Consider the following 16,712-nt stretch of genomic DNA (forward strand, 5'->3'; position numbering starts at 1 on the left):
AATTAAAACAATAAAACCGAGTATATGTGATAAAAAAAGCAGAATGAGGGGAACAGGTGACTGAGGAAGATCTTTTTTTTCCCCAAATGAGTTTGATCTTGATGCCCACGTGTGTCCAGAAATCGAAGGAAAACGCTTTAGATTCTCACTGCATGCTTATCCGGAGGTGGATTTCCCTGTCAGTTTTAAGGGGTCTGAACAATAATCTTTTCTAGAAGTTAACTCATTTAGAGGCACAAAACCCAAACAGCCAGCGCGTCGCAGGAGTAACAACGGGACACGCCGGTTTTGCCTCACAAGCACCAGCGGAGCCGCTCAGGCTTCAGAAGTGATCTTGTCACTTCCCTGGCTGAGGCTTCTCCCCTACGACCAGGCTATTGTCACACACGCCGGAACAAGCAGCGTCCGGCACTCAAAGCCTCGCTGCCCAGAAGCTGTGGGCAACGCTGAGAGCAATGGTTGCATCTCCACAGTCAAGGGGTGAAGACCCGACCGCTGCCGGAGGTCACAGCTATGGCACCCAGTGAAGACTGATGGAAACATTGAGCTCTTCTGGATGGTGAACACTTCCCAAGGGCTTTTTCCTAGTTCAGCAAGATTCAGCTAGCCCTGCCCACAATCCTACCTTGAAAACTCTTTCAACTCCTGCTGTCTTTCAAAGCAAAAATGCCCCAAATCCTGGCCGATGTGTAATGGATTTCCCCACCCCCACTTCCTGAAGACCTGCTGGGATGCAAGGATTTTGCCCTCTTACTAGTTGCTCGGTAAGAAAACTATTTTCTGTAGCCAGAAATGAAAGTAATTTCAGCGGGTGCAATGAGCTCAGCCTACAGAAGCAGTAAGTTGCCACCTCCCAGGAAGATGACTGCATCCCTCCCTTTGTCCAGTCACCCACATCTAGCCTAGGGAACACGTAGACACCCTTCCTCATCCTGCTCGTTCAGTAGAGCACCCCTAAACCCAGCGTGAGCAGCGGGGTTGGACCAAATGACCTCTAGAGGTGCCTGCCAGCCTCACCAGCCTGTGCTTACCACAGCTAGCCCAGTGGAGGCCACCAAAATGGTGATGTGGCAGAAGAACATGGTGCAAAAGGAGATACTGGGTTAACTGGACTCATCCAGCCTGGAGGAGACTGAGGACGGAATCTAAAATGTAGTCTTCAGCTAATTAATTAGTGGTTATAGTGAAGATGACTCCAGACTTGTCTCAGGGGTGTACAGGGAAGGGAAGCAAGGGAAATTCCAATTAGGCAGAAGAAAAAAGTCTTCACAATGAGAGCAGTCAAACACGGGAAAAGGGACCAGGGTAGCTGTGGACTCTGCATCACTGGAGATATTCAAAAGTCAACCAGACGGAGCTCCAAGCCTAAATCTGGGGTTAGCCCTGCTTTGAGCAATGACCTCCATCGTCACAGACCCCCATGTGGAAGGGATCTCTGGAGGGCTCCTGTGCAAACTCCTGCTCAAACCAGGGCCAGCAAGAGCAGGTTGCTCAGAGCCATGTCCAGTCTGGGTTTGCGTATCTCCAAAGACTGAGATCCTACAGCCTCTCTAGGCACTTATTCCAGTATTTGATAACCCTCATAACGAACACTTTTTTCCTTGGATCTATTCAGAATTGCCCATCTGTCCATTGCCTCTTGTCCTTCCACTGCGTACCATGAGAAGAATCTGCCTCCCCCTCCTCTACACCCTCCCAGTAAGTAGTTGTAGGCCAGCAGTGAGATCACGACTTAGAGCTGAAGACACTCAGTCTCCTCAGCCTCCCCTCCTCCACGGTACTCTACAGCTCCCCACTCCAATAGCTCTGCTGGATGTGCTCTAGTATGCCAACGCCTTCCTCGCACCGCAGGACTGCTGTTTCACAAAAGCCGAACAGAGGGAAGACTCCCTTCCCCGTAACCCGGCTGGCTACGCTTGCCAGTGCAGCCCAGGACGCAGCCGGCCTTTCTGCTGCAAGGACATGCTGCCTGACTCAGTCCAAGCCGCCTTTTGCTGCAAAGCTGCTTTCCAGCCCGGCCTGCTCCAGGGGCTTTCTCCATCCCGGGTGCAGGGCTCCGCATTTGCCTTTTTGCCTTTGCTGAGCTTCCCGAGGCTCCTGTCGGTCCATCTTCCCAACCGTCAGAGTGTCTCTGAGTGGCAACCGTGCTCCCCGCCATACTGACTGCTCTCCCACGCAGACTTGGCAAGCGCACGCTCTGCTCCCTCCTCTAGGTCATTAACAGCGACGTTACACGGGCCTTGCCGCTGTTCGCGGATTAGGGGCTGAAGGTGAACCACTGGCAGAGCTGCACCTTGCAGCAGAGGGACAGGCGAAGGACCTGAATTTCCACAGCTGCCTGCAAAATAACAACCTGCCCATAACCAGAGATGTTTTGTCAGTACCGAGTGTGTCACGTCAAGCAATTCTGGATTCTGTTATGGCCTTTCTGTGCTTGAGGCCACAAAGGAAGGCCTTAACACACCGGCTTACATACCAGAGAAACTTGGGGAAAAAAGTATTTCTGTATTTTAAAAAAACTAGCCTCTGGAGATGGTTGTCAGTTGCTCCATCATGTTGGTTCTCAGCCACTAATATATTTACAGCTGAATAAAACCACTTCATCACCAAGAAACATGCCTGTTGCCAGAGTGGAGCAGAGATGTGTGTCAACTCTTCTACTATTGAACAATTTCCTCCTATGTACGTACCTGCTGTTCACAGTAGCCTTGGCTTTAGCTACAGAGGCTACCTGAGAGGTTGGGAAGGAGGAAAGTTCATCTAAACAATGGCAATCTGTACCCAGCTTCCAGCTGGCTTGGGGTTATACAAGGCCTTGGAGAAAGATGCAAGATAGGATAGGCTGCCTGATGACAGCTAGTAGGAAGGTTAGCTGAGAATTCAGTATTTGTTTTTTCTGTTGTGGGAAAACAAAAAAAAAAAGAAAAGCTTACTTTTCTGTAGAAGGGAAGAAGTGAACCAATCCTATCGTGAAGTGCAAGCCACCTCCCAAAATACAGGGGACAGCAACTATGGCTATTTTTGAATGATGAAGGGTTTTTCTTTTTGTTCCATTGGTTTTTAGTTTTCATGCTAGGATTTTCAAACCTGCACAAAAAATTTGAAAGTACATGCAAATGCAATGGAGGAAAGAATAAATGGCATTTCTTGGAAGACTCAAGGGCAACAAAACGAGGAGAAGAACAAAAGAGAAGTTTCTGACTGAACAAAAAAAAATAATCTAGAGATGTCTGTGCACTGCTGAGGACTATATCCTACTGCAGCTTGGCAAACCAAGGCAACTGAGACTCCTATATTCCACCGTCTTCTTCGGGCCCCTTGTCAGTGTAGACCTGTTGATATCTAAATCAACTTCAGCATTTACCTGCAATTTGATTAAATCATTAATGTGGAGCAGGATTTATGCTGTAGGAAAAGATCTCTATGTTCCCTCCAATCCACATTTTTAATCCATCGCTACAGTAGGCAAGGAAGGAGAAAGCAGCATCTAACATCACAGCTATTCAAACTGCCTCTTGCTTGTGTGATACAAAACAGCGTTAGATTTTCTCTATCCCATCTAGTTTTCTGCAGGTCACATTGATGGGCTCCTTCAGCTTCCTCTATACTTCCAGGCTGCTCAGTCAACAAAAGCCATGTTGCCAAGTAACACATAATCCTTTTCATTTCCCTATAAGCTCATGAGTCCTAATTCCAATACTCATCACTGCTAAAGACAGCGAGGCATAACAGTTTTCAGTCATGGCTCTACTCTTGTAGGTTAGTACTTTCACCAGGAGCAAGAGCTTTTGTCTTTGTTGATACTGTCTTCATATTTTGAAAGAGGGTAAATTTAGGCTAGATATAAGGAAGAAATTCTTCACTATGAGAGTGGTGAAACACTGGAACAGGTTGCCCAGAGAAGTTCTGGCTGCCCCATCCCTGGAAGTGTTCAAGGCCAGGCTGGATGGAGCTCTGAGCAGCCTGCTCTAGGGGAAGGTGTCCCTGCCCATGGCAGGGGGGTCAGAACGAGATGAACTTTATGAAAGGTTTTGAGAATGTCTGATGGAAGAACACACAAAGTATGCATTTTAGATTACACTTACTGTATGTTATTTCAGTAAGAACCTAAAACATTAGTCCTTGAATTTATTTAGCATTATACAGGCATGTGATACCAGCTGATCTAGTCAGTGATACCCGAGACAGACTGACAGCAGAGATAAAAAAAGGACAGAGTGAGAAAGAACCACCTAATGATACCAGGAAATTCGCCAGACCTGCTGCTTCAGACATCAATGTTAGAGCGTCTTTTAAGTAAAGAGACACTTAAAAAACAAACCAAGAGCTGCTGCTGAGTTGTCAGAAGCATCCTGGCTTCCCACAGACACTAAACGCTGCAAGGACTGTGAGATGTGACAGGCCTAGGTCCTTCCCACGTGCACTTCTTCCCACATGCAAGAACTGCTCCAAGTGAGTTACAGGGAAGCGATTCCTAGCACTCAGGTCTGATTCTCCTCACAATTCTCTCTGTTAGAGATTTTTTTGACCATCAGGAAAGGAGGTGAACACCAGAATGAAAAGAATGGAGAAAGGAGGGAAAAAAAGTAGGATCTAAAGCAGGTGACAGGAAAGCTCAAAAATAAGTTTTTGTTTTGAGAAGGGTTATTTTTAGATGCTCATGTGACAGTGCACCCTGACACCCTTCTGCAAATCCATAGTAAAGGAAAAATAGATCATCTACAAGTTGGTATTGCTGAATTCAAGCAAGGGCGCATTTTAGTTACCAAGCATGAGATAGGTTCAAGCAAAAATGTTCATCCAGCTACTTTACATATTTTCAAGACAGCTTAGAGGGCCAAGATGGAGAACTGCCAGGTCAGCCCGAGGCAGCTGGCAGCTCAACAGAACTGCAAACCCTACAATTGCATATTCCTCCTTCTCAGAATCAAAGCAGAGATCACCACCACCCCAGAATAGTCTTTGGCTGGTGAATATGAAACAAAGTAGAGAGCTGCCAGGTCTTAGGTAAGAGGGAAGGTGGCAATATATTGCCTTAAAATAGCTACCACGTCCATTTTGCACGCTGTAGAACAAGCTTTTAGCCTGTTTCCAGCCTAAACTATGACAATGATAGAACAATCCGAAAACCCACTGCTAATGAGAAATATGAAATTTGATAAAAAGCAGCTTGCCAGAGGGTAGAGAAGGCCAGATATTGGGCAGCAACAGTTCCCTTTTCACCTTGGTAAGTGCATAAACAATACCTGTTTCTGAATAAATTATGTTTGCTTTGCCCTGTTTCCCACTGACAGGACCCTCAAAAATCTGCACTGCAAAAGTAAAGATTCCCCTTGCTCTGTGCTGCCAGTTTCCTTTTTTCTGTGAAGCAGAACAGAGGTCTCGTTACACAGAACTTGCTTCTAGTTTCATCATGCAGTCCCACAGGAGACGGTGTTCTCTGTGGATATGGAAGATGAAGAGCGACAGCAACTCAGCTCCTCTGGTTATCCTAGAATCATGGAGTAGTTTGGGTTGGAAGGGACCTTTAAAGGTCCAACCCTTATCACACAAGATAGTACAAACCTATAAGATAGTGAAATGTTCTTTTAGAAGGAAATATATGTATGTGTACACACAGAAGGGCTCTGGTTCCAGTCAGTTCCACAACTCTTTAGCAGCGGAACCTGGTGCTTCAGTCAAATAATGAACACCTGCAAAGACTCACCCTGTTTAATTCTCCTAAACCTGCTTCACAGAGTCAACTGTTTGATTTTAAATTCTTTAACTAAAAACTATTCTTCAGAACTACACAAGAATTTCAAATTTACCCCGATTACCAGATTTATAGGTATCATCTGTTCTCCTCTGAGCTGAGGAGGAGCTCAGATAGATATATTATACTACTACTAATATATATACTAATATAATATACTAATAATAGGTATATTATACTAATATATCTAAATCAGACTACTCGTGTCAGACAGGCTTAAGTGGCACTCTCCTTCTACTAGGGGAAGGAAAAAAAAAAAAAGGAAACACTGAGGTAAGTTTCTCCCTGTAAAGAACAGGAATGTTTCTTAATGCAGATCCATTTGGGTAGGATGATGAAAATTAATGTCACCTACAAAGGGATATATAGTAAAACAACAAGTTAACTTGCAAGCCCTACATCTGTCAATAGCTAGTTCTCCAGAAAACCCTCCCTGTGAAGTAAAGGCTACTATGACTCGGATGCTCAGACCTTTAGATTAAGAATGAGTCAGGCACTTTTGCTTTTCCTTTGAATATTAATTTATTAACAAAAACAGATGTGCTATGTCTTGTCTATAGGTGACATTAAAAATAGTGTTAACACAAAATACTTGCAAGGTTAAAAAGACAGAATACATTCAAACAACCTCTAGCAGACACTCTGTGGTGTGCTACCCGATGCATGACACCCAACCTTTCTAGAGCAGGAGAAACACCCACAATGTTGTCACACAGATTCAGAACCAAAACTGATGCTGGATAAATTATGGACCATGTGGTTTATTTCAGCTTTTTTTTTTAAAAAAAAAAAAAAGAGTTATCTGAACGCAAAAGTGATGAAGTTTTATTGAGGTGTGGGGGAGGAAAATGAGAACGACTGAGTTAATTTCTTCTGCAGCAGAATTTCACAAGCTCTCCTTGATTCGGGGTGCACACAGGCGCAGAAGAAGAGAAGACTCTGTTTCAACTCTCTCCCTTTCAGGAACTCAGGATGTAAGACCCACCCTTGGTTCCCTGAACATTACAATGTATTTATTAACCATGTTTAAGGCTGAAGAATACAAAATGCTTCCTTTTTGCTCTACTACCTTGTCCCTGAAGAAGTGGGTGGAAAAAGGAGGAGGACTAATCTTCTCAGTAACACCAAGGATGTTGTTAGCTCCTTCCCTGTTGATAGAAGTCAGTATGAAACCACTGGATCACTCGTGTATCTTCTTTCCTCCTTAGACAGACCTGTAGCTCCTACTACTTTATTGGTCCATGCCTGTTTCAGACAGTGATCTGCATTACTACGCAAACAGTGCTGAGGGTCTCTTACCAATCATGTTGGACAGAAGCGTTGCCTAAATAACCTGGGCCTTGATTTTTTTTCCACCAGCTTCTTTCTCCAAATTTCAGCACATCTCTCGCTCATTTTTGCAGTGAGGTGGCTGAGATGAATTAGTGAGATCTGTCCTAAGAAAATGGAACACTTCTGAAGAGCACAAACAAACTAAATTCCAGCACTAAATCGGTGCCAAAGACCATTACTCAGAGTCCTCACGATATGACTGCAGGAAAAAATGCAGATGTGGCACTTTGTGGCCACCAGCAAGTTCCTCCCCTCAGCCAACAGAAAGCTTCCATAGGAGGTGGCCAGCTCCAGTAAGCAACCGTCTGCAGACAGCACCCAACCCATGCTACGCGCTGAACACGCCCGACAGCTTGCGTTCTGGCAGGCTATTTAAATGGAGGTAGTCGAAAACAAATACAGAGCTAGCTGTGCTGGCTCAGACCGAGGGCCCGTCCGCCCAGCAGCCCATTTCTCACAGTGGCCAGCAGTAGACGCCTTGGAAAGAGCAGAAGAATAGGGCGAGCGTACAATGCATGAGATGCCCAGCACATGACAGAGTTCCAGGACTTTACTTCAACCTAAAGTGAGTTAGTATATTAGCTAAAAATTTATTTTCCCAAATAACTGCTACACTTGCAGTTGCCTGCCCCACCCCATAGATAGCCAGCAGTCATTAAGCTGACTGTTGATCCCTTCTGTTTTCCTGTTATTTCATACCACTTCATATATTCAGGCATCATTCATATATTTAGTCAAAAAGAAATTATAGCACTTTCGTTGGCCTTGGCACCCTGCCCCGCCAAAACTATAAAATTTTTTTCATCATATCTGATGAAAAGACTTGTATAGAAGGATTCTAGTGCAGTACAGTCTGAAAAGCTACTGAATATCTTGCTCCGGGTTTACGCGGTCATAGTCCCTACCCATTTGTTAAGGGATTAGCGTTCAACAACAGCTATAGTTGCACAAGCCACAGAGCTAACAACTGTGTGCAGCCACACACTACAAATACCAGATTATTCCACACAGAGTAAACAAGGAAGCGGCATCTCGGACTTTTAAGGATACTTATCAAGTGCTCACTGTAGAGAGCAACCCCTGAATTTGAGCTCTGGCAAGAAAATACCCAAATTATAGTACAAGCCAAGGAATCTGAAATACAATATACTTGGCAATATAGCTTCATTGCAAGTGGATATAATAAGTTTTATTTCTTGTTTTAAATGAGTGAACAATACGTGGACTGCAATTGCAAAGCTACCTAGCCCCAGGAAAACAGGAGTTAACTCTCAGATCACTTGATAGCAAGGATGCATGTTCCCTTTAGCACCACCTCCTTTTTCAGCTTAGAAAAAAACCAGAAGATGGAAGGAAAGCAGCATGGGAGAAGAGGACACTCCTAACACCCTGATAAATCAACAGAACTCTTACACCAGAGAAACTGGAAAGTGAGCTTAAAAACAATCCTCCTAACTTGTTTTGCACTGCACAGCTCCTTTATAAACTTCATAGGCAGACTCAGAAGCACACAGACAGGATGACAGACAGCTGAGGCTGGAGGGCAGCTCTGGAGATCGGCCAGCCTAAACCTGCTCCGAGCAGGGTCAGCCACGGCAGGTGGCCCAGGGCCGTGTCCAGATGGCTTCTGAAAGGACAGAGCCTCCACCACCTCTCTGGGATACCTGCTCCAATTGTTAGCAACCTTAAAGTAAAAGAGTGTTTTCTTCTGTATAAGCAGAATCTCCTGTGTTTTAGCTTGTGCCCATTGCCTCATGTCCTGTCACTGGGCACCCACGGGGTGGTGAGTCTGGCTCCGTTCTCTTTACGCCCTCTCTTCATATAGTTATACAGGATATTGTGGGTCACCTTTGCCATGAGGACACATAGGTGGCTCCTGTTAGATTTGGTGTCCACCAGGACTTCCAAGACCTGTTCTGCAAAGCTGCTTTCCCTAGAGCTGACCCCCAGACTGTACAGGTGCCTGGGGTTAGTCTTTCTTTTACGTTTTCTTTTGTCGAGCTTCACGAAGTTCCTCTCTGCCCATTTCTCCAGTAGTGCAGCCATCTGGTGTATCAGCCACTCATTCCATTTTTATCTAGTCACTTCATCCAGTTTTCCACTTTCCAGTTCATGATATATGAAGTTTATATCATTTGCAAACTTGCTGAGGGTGCAGTCTGCTCCATCATCGAAGTCAATAATGAAGTCAGACCTCAACCTCAAACTGAGAGGAAGACTTGAAGACCTCATCTCAAAACTAAACTTTCAATAAATATTTCAGAGTATCCTGTGCACAGATATCGTGTCAGAGTTCAGTCTTACCACACTGAAATGCTCAAGTGTAGAAGGGCTGCACTCTGGAATAGTTTTGACCTCGTTAGTAATACCACTTCTCAAGCCAGACTTAACACCTAGTTAACAGCCGTTAATACAGAGCAGCTCAGAACAGGAACTGAAACATCCCCAAAAATTGCTTCTAAAGAGGGAGCACTTCACCCACACTGCACTTCCATTTTTTGCCAGGGTACTCTTGCTCTCAAAGGGTGTCACAGTATTTTTTAACCTGTCTCTCCTAGGACCATTATTTGCTTTTCTAATGAGTTACTGAAACTCATTAAAGAAAACAGACTATTCACGTTATGCCTGATGGTGTCTTGGACAAATTTCTGCAGCTTAAAGGTAACCAATATCCTCAAATACCAGCACTGAGTAATGCAGACACCTTCACAAATACACCATTACAAGCAGCTAATCTGCCAAAGACAACCTGGTTTGAAGCTCTGCATGAGACACCTTAATTCACACTGCTCTAAACATATGACTACAAAGACAGGACAGATACAAGTTCTGACCTAGTGGGCACAAGGCTCCCAAGAAGAATGAGGACAGCTGCTAGTAATCCTAGATCAGATTTCCTCCTGTCTGGGAAATCCTAAACTTAGGAAAGGGAATAAGCATGCAGTTTTTATTTTGATCCCTCCCAAACTGCAACATTCATATGGATAAACATTTTATACTGAAGCAGTTGTCTTGCATTCCTGCATTTACCTCCAGCAACAGCACCTGAAAGTAACTGAAAATAGGAGTCTAATACCACTGGAAGCTCTGAGAAGCAATCAGCGAGCGAGAGCGCTGCGGCATGGCGATTCAGACCTCACGGTGAATGAATTGGCCTGTTTTGGCTAATGCAGGCTTGACACGTGAAGGCAGCATCCAGCAAAGCTGAAGTCAAAAGATAAGAGCCGTGACTTGCAAACATATCAACAAAGATAAACAGAATGTAGAATCCACTTGCTTGGCACCTTGTAGACCCTTCATATTTCTACAGAACAAGGGATCTGAAAATAAAACTATTATCATTAACAATTACAAGAATTCATATGAAGCGGTGAAAAACCAGGAAAGCAACGCCTCTGTTGCTGCTCATAACCTTGAAGAGTCACAGGCATGAGAAGTGATCTCACAGGTTTTTCAATACATGAAAATAATCACTTCAATAATCTTTAACTGTAGAGATGAAAGAAGCTTGTCTTATCCTCAGCGATGCTCAAAATAAAATTTGTCTGTATCTGTATCAACACAGGTGGAGCTTTTCTTGACACAGAGAAGTACATCACCACTTAGGGTTTATTTTGACCAACAGAGAGATGATACTTAGAATTAAAACCTTGACAAGAGAATCCGTCTGTGCATGTGTTCGTGCACAACCCTGAGCACAAAACTTTTCTCAACTCCAGCAATAATAACGCCTCACTGGAAATTAAAAGGTCCATGTAACATTCCTGATCATCAAAATATATTCAGCTGCAACTTGTACCCAAGTTAGAGTCTGTAATGACAGTAGGGCATTTACAAGAACAACCACCAATTGCATGCCAAGGCAAGAGCTGAAGAGAGTACAAGCTTCAGGGACAACAGAACAGGCAACTATGGAGAGAAAGATCAACTTTCCTTCTCCCCATTTTTAAGTCCTGGTTTTGGAATCCACAACCACGTGCTTGGGGATTACTTTTATTTTATATATTGCTTTACTTCACTTATTCAATTAGTTTTTACTAACTTATTAAACCACATGAACATACTTCATCCCTGACTTTTATTTTGTCCCATAAAAAAAGATGACAAAAATTTATTACATTAAAAAAGAACTCCTGGGATAGCCCACAAGATAGAAAAACCTGAACTCGTTCGGGGCATTGCTCTGAAAACCCCGCAAAGCAGCAGCACCGTGTGACACCAAGTACTTCGTGTGACTTACCAGCAGGCCAGGATACAGAGTCCAGTAAAGAGGATGATGGGAATGGGGTAGGAAGCACACAACAGCCCATGGTTGTAGAACGCCCGCGATATCCTCTCGCGCAGTTTTTCAGTCAGGGTCATCCTCAACTGTCGTCACCTAGTTGCCATCCCGGAACAGATCAGGGGGTCGGGCAATTCTGGCATGTGCAACGCTTCAGCAAAGGCACCGTATCCAGCTATAGAAATCGGAAAGAAAGAAAGAAAGAAAGCTCATGAGAAAAATAAACAAAAGGAAAAGAAACATTACCAGCTTGTTTTAGAAAGTCTTCCAGCATTGTACCTCCTCAGAAGGGAGAAAAAGACACCACACACTGAGCACTTGGTATGAGCCTACAGGCAGTTTGATCAAATTACTGAGTTTTGCCTAGGGGAAGGAAAGGCAGAAAACATAAGCAGGGACTGAACACCGGCCAAACAGACGTCAGGCACCGCTGCCGTGAGCTGCTGGTCAGAGAGAACACGCAGGAACAGAGCTAGGAACCAAGCCCTCTGAAAGGAAGGAAGAAAAGGAGCTTAGCAGTAAAAGAATTAAGCAGTACTCCGAGGAGATGCCAAAATGCCAATTAGAAAAGAAGGATTGAGGCTAGCTGTCAGCAACGTGGTCTTAAGGGAAGTGCTCTTGGACACCAACCGAAGCACTTTCAGTGCTTTAACTATTAGCAACACAGCAGTAACAAGAGAGGAGACCAGAATAGGCTTTACAGCTCAGACAATCTAAAGAAAGTTATTTTTGCATGGGGAATGAGGGAGGGAAGCACAAGCAGCCACAGTTCAGAAGATTAAGCCAGAGTGCACTACACAGTAAAATAAACTAATGCAGATCCTTCTCGTCAAAATGTATTTTGACTTGACAGTAAGGCTTACGTCTAGGCTGTTCACCAAGTGCAAACTGAACTGCAGGTGCCAGAACCGGTCCACTTAAACTTGCAATTTAATTTACAAAGTATAAAAAAACTCCGCAGTATAAAAAGCCCTAAGAAAAGGTTAAGACAATAGATTAAAATAAAGAAAAATGACATTTCTAGGAAAGACGGAACAGAAGAAACCTACCCTCTAACTTTTTTTTTTTAAATCTCAGGCTAAATACAAAGCATGTGGTTCACAACAGTCTACTCAGAAGTGAAAGGCTTGAATGCAAGACAGATCTTTTTTGTAAAGTTCAAAGCTATGATTATCCAAGGTTTTTATATTTTTATCCAAGAGGAAGTAAAGGCATTTTTTCTGGCTTCTCCAGAATAAGGCTAGGACAGTAAGATACCCACAGCATATGAAATAACTCATTTTGTCCACAGGAAAACACTGTTTATGATTGCACCAGAGAATTCAATACAAGCCCTAAACCGAGGCTACCCCATGAAAACCAGCTGGTCATTTGACGTTTGGAACTCCTCACCTTCACCATCTGGAATGGTTAATATTCAAGGATCACCTCCTCCACACTCAGGAGCAATGCATCCCAACAAAGAGGAAGTCAGGCAAAAATGCCAGGAGGCCTGCATGGATGGACAAGTTGCTCCTGGACAAACTCAAACAAATAAAGGAAGCCTGCAGAGGGTGGAAGCAAGGACAGGTAGCCTGAGAGAAATACAGTGAAGTTGTGCGAGCAGACAGGGATCAGGTTAGGAAAGCTAAAGCCCTGATAGAATTAAATCTGGCCAGGGATGTCAAGGGCAACAAGAAAAGCTTCTACAGGTACATCAGTGATAAAAGGAAGACTAGGGAGAACGTGGGCCCTCTCTGGAAGGAAACAGGAGACCTGGTTACCCAGGGTGTGGAAAAGGCTGAGGCACTCAATGACTTTTTTGCCTTGGTCTTCACTGGCAAGTGTGCAAGCCACATTGCCCAAGTCACAGAAGGCAAAGGCAGGGACTGGGAGAATGAAGAACTGCCCACTCTAGGAGAAGATCAGGTTCAAGACCATCTAAGGCACCTGAAGGTGCACAAGTCCATGAGACCCGATCAGATGCAACTGCAGGTCCTGAGGGAACTGCTGGACGAAGCTGCTAAGCCACTATCCATCATATTTGAGAAGTCATGGCAGTCCAGTAAAGTTCCCACTGACTGGAAAAGAGGAAACATAATCCCCATTTTTAAAGGAATAATAAGACGACCCAGAGAACTACAGGCCAGTCAGTCTTACCTCTGTACCCAGCAAGATCATGGTGCAGATCCTCCTGGAAACTATGCTAAGGCACTTGGAAAATAAGGAGGTAATTAGCGACAGCCAACATGGCTTCACTAAGGGCAAATTGCGCCCGACAAATTTGGTGGCCTTCTACAATGGGTTTACAGTGCTGGTGGATACGGGAAGAGCGACTGACGTCATCTACCTGGACTTATGCAAAGCATTTAACACTGTCCTGCACGACATCCTTGTCTCTAAATCGGAGAGACACAGATTTGACAGATGGACCACTCGGTGGATACGGAACTGGCTGGATGGTCACACTCCAAGGGTTGTGGTCAACGGCTCGATGTCCAAGTGGAGACTAGTGACAAGTGGCGTTCCTCAGGGGCTGGTGTTGGGACTGATGCTGCTTTAACACCTTTGTCAAGGACATGGACAGTGGGATCGAGGGCACCCTCGCAGCAAGTTTGCCAATGACACCAAGCTGAGTGGTGCAGTCAATATGCCTGAAGGACGGGCTGCCATCCAGAGGGACCTGGAAAAGCTCGAGGAACGAGCCTGTGTGAACCTCATGAGGTTCAACAAGGCCACGTGCAGGGTCCCGCACCTGGGCCGGGGTGACCCCCAGTATCCACACAGGCTGGGGGTGAAGGGATGGAGAGCAGTCCCATGGAGACTGACTTAGGGGTACTGGGGGATGAAAAGCTGGACAGGAGCCGGCACTGTGTGTTCACAGCCCAGAAGCCAACCGTGTCCTGGGTTGCACCCAAAGCCACGTGGCCAGCAGGGCGAAGGAGGGGATTCTGCCCCTCTGCCCCGCTCTGGGGAGACCCCCCTGCAGTGCTGCGTCCAGCTCCGGAGCCCTCGGCACAGGAGAAACATGGACCTGTTGGAGCGGGGCCAGAGGAGGCCCCAGCAATGCTCCAAGGGCTGGAACATCTCTGCTGGGAGGACAGGCTGGGAGAGCTGGGGGGGCTCAGCCTGGAGCAGAGAAGGCTCCGGGAAGACCTTCCTGCAGCTGCCAGGACTTGAAGGGGCTGATGAGAAAGATGGGCCAGACTATTTAACAGGGTCTGTAGTGACAGGACAAGGGGTAACGGTTTTAAACTAAAAGAGGGCAGATTTTGACTAGATAAAAGGAAGAAATTTTTCCCCATGAGGGTGGTGAAACCCTGGCCCAGGTTGCCCAGAGAGGTGGTGGATGCCCCATCCCCTCAGTGTTCAAGGCCAGGTTGGACAGGACTCTGAGCAACCTGGTCTAGTGGAAGGTGTCCCTGCTCATGGCAGGGGGGTTGGATCTAGGTGATCTTTATGGTCCTTTCCAACCCAAACCATTCCATGATTAGAAACATTTTGTTTTATAGTCACACAGAGAACTTAAAACATGGTGCATCAGGAAAAGCTGCATTTTTAACCAGTAGCTTGTTTTGGTCCAGTGGCAAATATGACCTGGTCAAATCAAGCCCAAGGCAAATGTAAAAAAGACAATTAAAAAAAATTTAAAGGGGCACTGAAATCAGCAGAAATGCAGACTTTCTATTCTAGGTCTCAGGAGAGAGTAGAAAAATGAACAAATTTTAATTTAAAATTTCAATGACAAAGCCATCTTCCAGCACTGTTCATAGCATGGGAAATAATGCAGAAAATCCCTGTGTACACAAGTCTGCCACTCAGAACAGATCACTGAAAATAATAATAAAAACCTACTTTATTAAATAAATGTCAATAACTCAACTAAACATTCACAGCCTGCATCCCCAGAATTGGAAAAGCAGCTGCAAACAGGTATACTGCAACTGAAACGTTCAGGGCTTCATCTCACTGGTGTTTTTGTTCTCAGCATGAGTCTTGCTAGAGCTAGAAAGCATTATGGTGGGGCTTACACAAACAGATCGTATCCCTAATCCAAGGGCAGAAGACAAAATGCAAGCGTTAAACAATCCTTAAAATGCAAAGCCAACACCGAGCATACTGCCAAACCTCTCTGGGTTTTCAGCACCCAAACGCCATGGCTGTCCCATCCCAACAGAAAATCTGATACCTTGGGACAGGACGCAAACTAACCTGACGGCCCAGCCTAAGCAAGCCAAGAGAGGAAAAGATTACTATGCTTCAGATGAGCCCCGTTTATCATTCGTAATAAAGTTCATGAATGCTGCAAGTGCAAGAATTGGAATGATAACAGCTTCAATCACCAACCAGTCACAGAAGGAGGGGGCAAAACCCCTCAAATTCACACCATTAAAGAATTCAAGTGGATATACAGAACATACACAACATAAAACAGGTCACAAGCGAAGAAAGACTCCCATCCCTAAAGAAGAGCGTCATCGCAGCGGCGTTGAACGAGGAAGGCTTAGATGGACACTGCCCCGGCAAAGCTGCGCCACTCCTGCTTCCCCTGCTGCCTTCTGTGGGCACTCGGTCTCTGCCCTGGGACAGACCTCAAGCACCAGTTTCCTCACACGCTGTGCCAGCGCCATCCTGGCTTTGTCTCCACAGTTCAAACACGTGGCATTTGATTCTCCCCCTTTACCTCAAAGTGCAAATAAACTGCCATTTCTGGTGCACATGGGTCTCTAGAGCAACAGCTCCTCCCTGTAACTAACCAGTGTGGACCTGCGTGTCCACCAACACTTGAGTGTTGCAGTCTAAAAAGAAACAACCAAGCAGATCTGACCTGGCTGTAGGGCTGGGTGTCAGGATTGTGCCACCCCTTTCGATCCCTTTTCTATGACAAATTTGGGAACAACACACATATTCTACTTCTGTGGAGAAATACTGGCGCTCTGACCAGCCTCACCTTCTAACAGCAATTTTGGTTATTAGCGTTGCACTGGGAACAGCTTCTACTAATTGCAAAGAGGAAAACTGCATTTACGTGCTTCACCTGAGGTGAAACATCAGCATTGATTAAGAAGAAAACATTAAGCATTCCAAAGCTAATATTTGCTTAATAGTTTTTTGGAGGTTGCATATTAAATTCTGAAATCTTTATTAGCTTTATGCTACAACAGCGCTTATAAAACTTAAAAGCAGGAACTGTTCCAATTCAAAGTCATTTTTGCAAACAAAAATTAGCTAACCCAAAAGAAACCCTCTGCTTTTAGGACAAATGTTAAAGGAGAATCCATTCAGAGTATTTCTTTCCTTTTGCATGACTGAAATCCATGACAAAGTTTGACTGGAAACAAGAGGACATCAGGACTTTTCCCT

The 16,712-nt window shown here is 44.9% G+C and overlaps 1 protein-coding gene across 1 annotated transcript in view; it reads right to left on the minus strand.

The window, feature by feature from the left end:
* SCAP (SREBF chaperone) overlaps positions 1-11,860 on the minus strand; it is a gene marked incomplete at its 3' end in the record, with an annotated part of 45,817 nt that extends 33,957 nt beyond the window's left edge. The window contains exon 1 of the mRNA XM_082014737.1: positions 11,328-11,860. Coding sequence (XP_081870863.1) covers positions 11,328-11,449 — 122 coding nt within the window. The 5' untranslated portion in view covers positions 11,450-11,860. The remainder of the gene's footprint in view (positions 1-11,327) is intronic.
* Positions 11,861-16,712: the final 4,852 nt, after the last annotated feature.

Source organism: Phaethon aethereus (assembly GCF_964289735.1).
Source record: "Phaethon aethereus genome assembly, chromosome: 2".
In the NCBI taxonomy this organism is placed as follows: Eukaryota; Metazoa; Chordata; class Aves; order Phaethontiformes; family Phaethontidae; genus Phaethon; species Phaethon aethereus.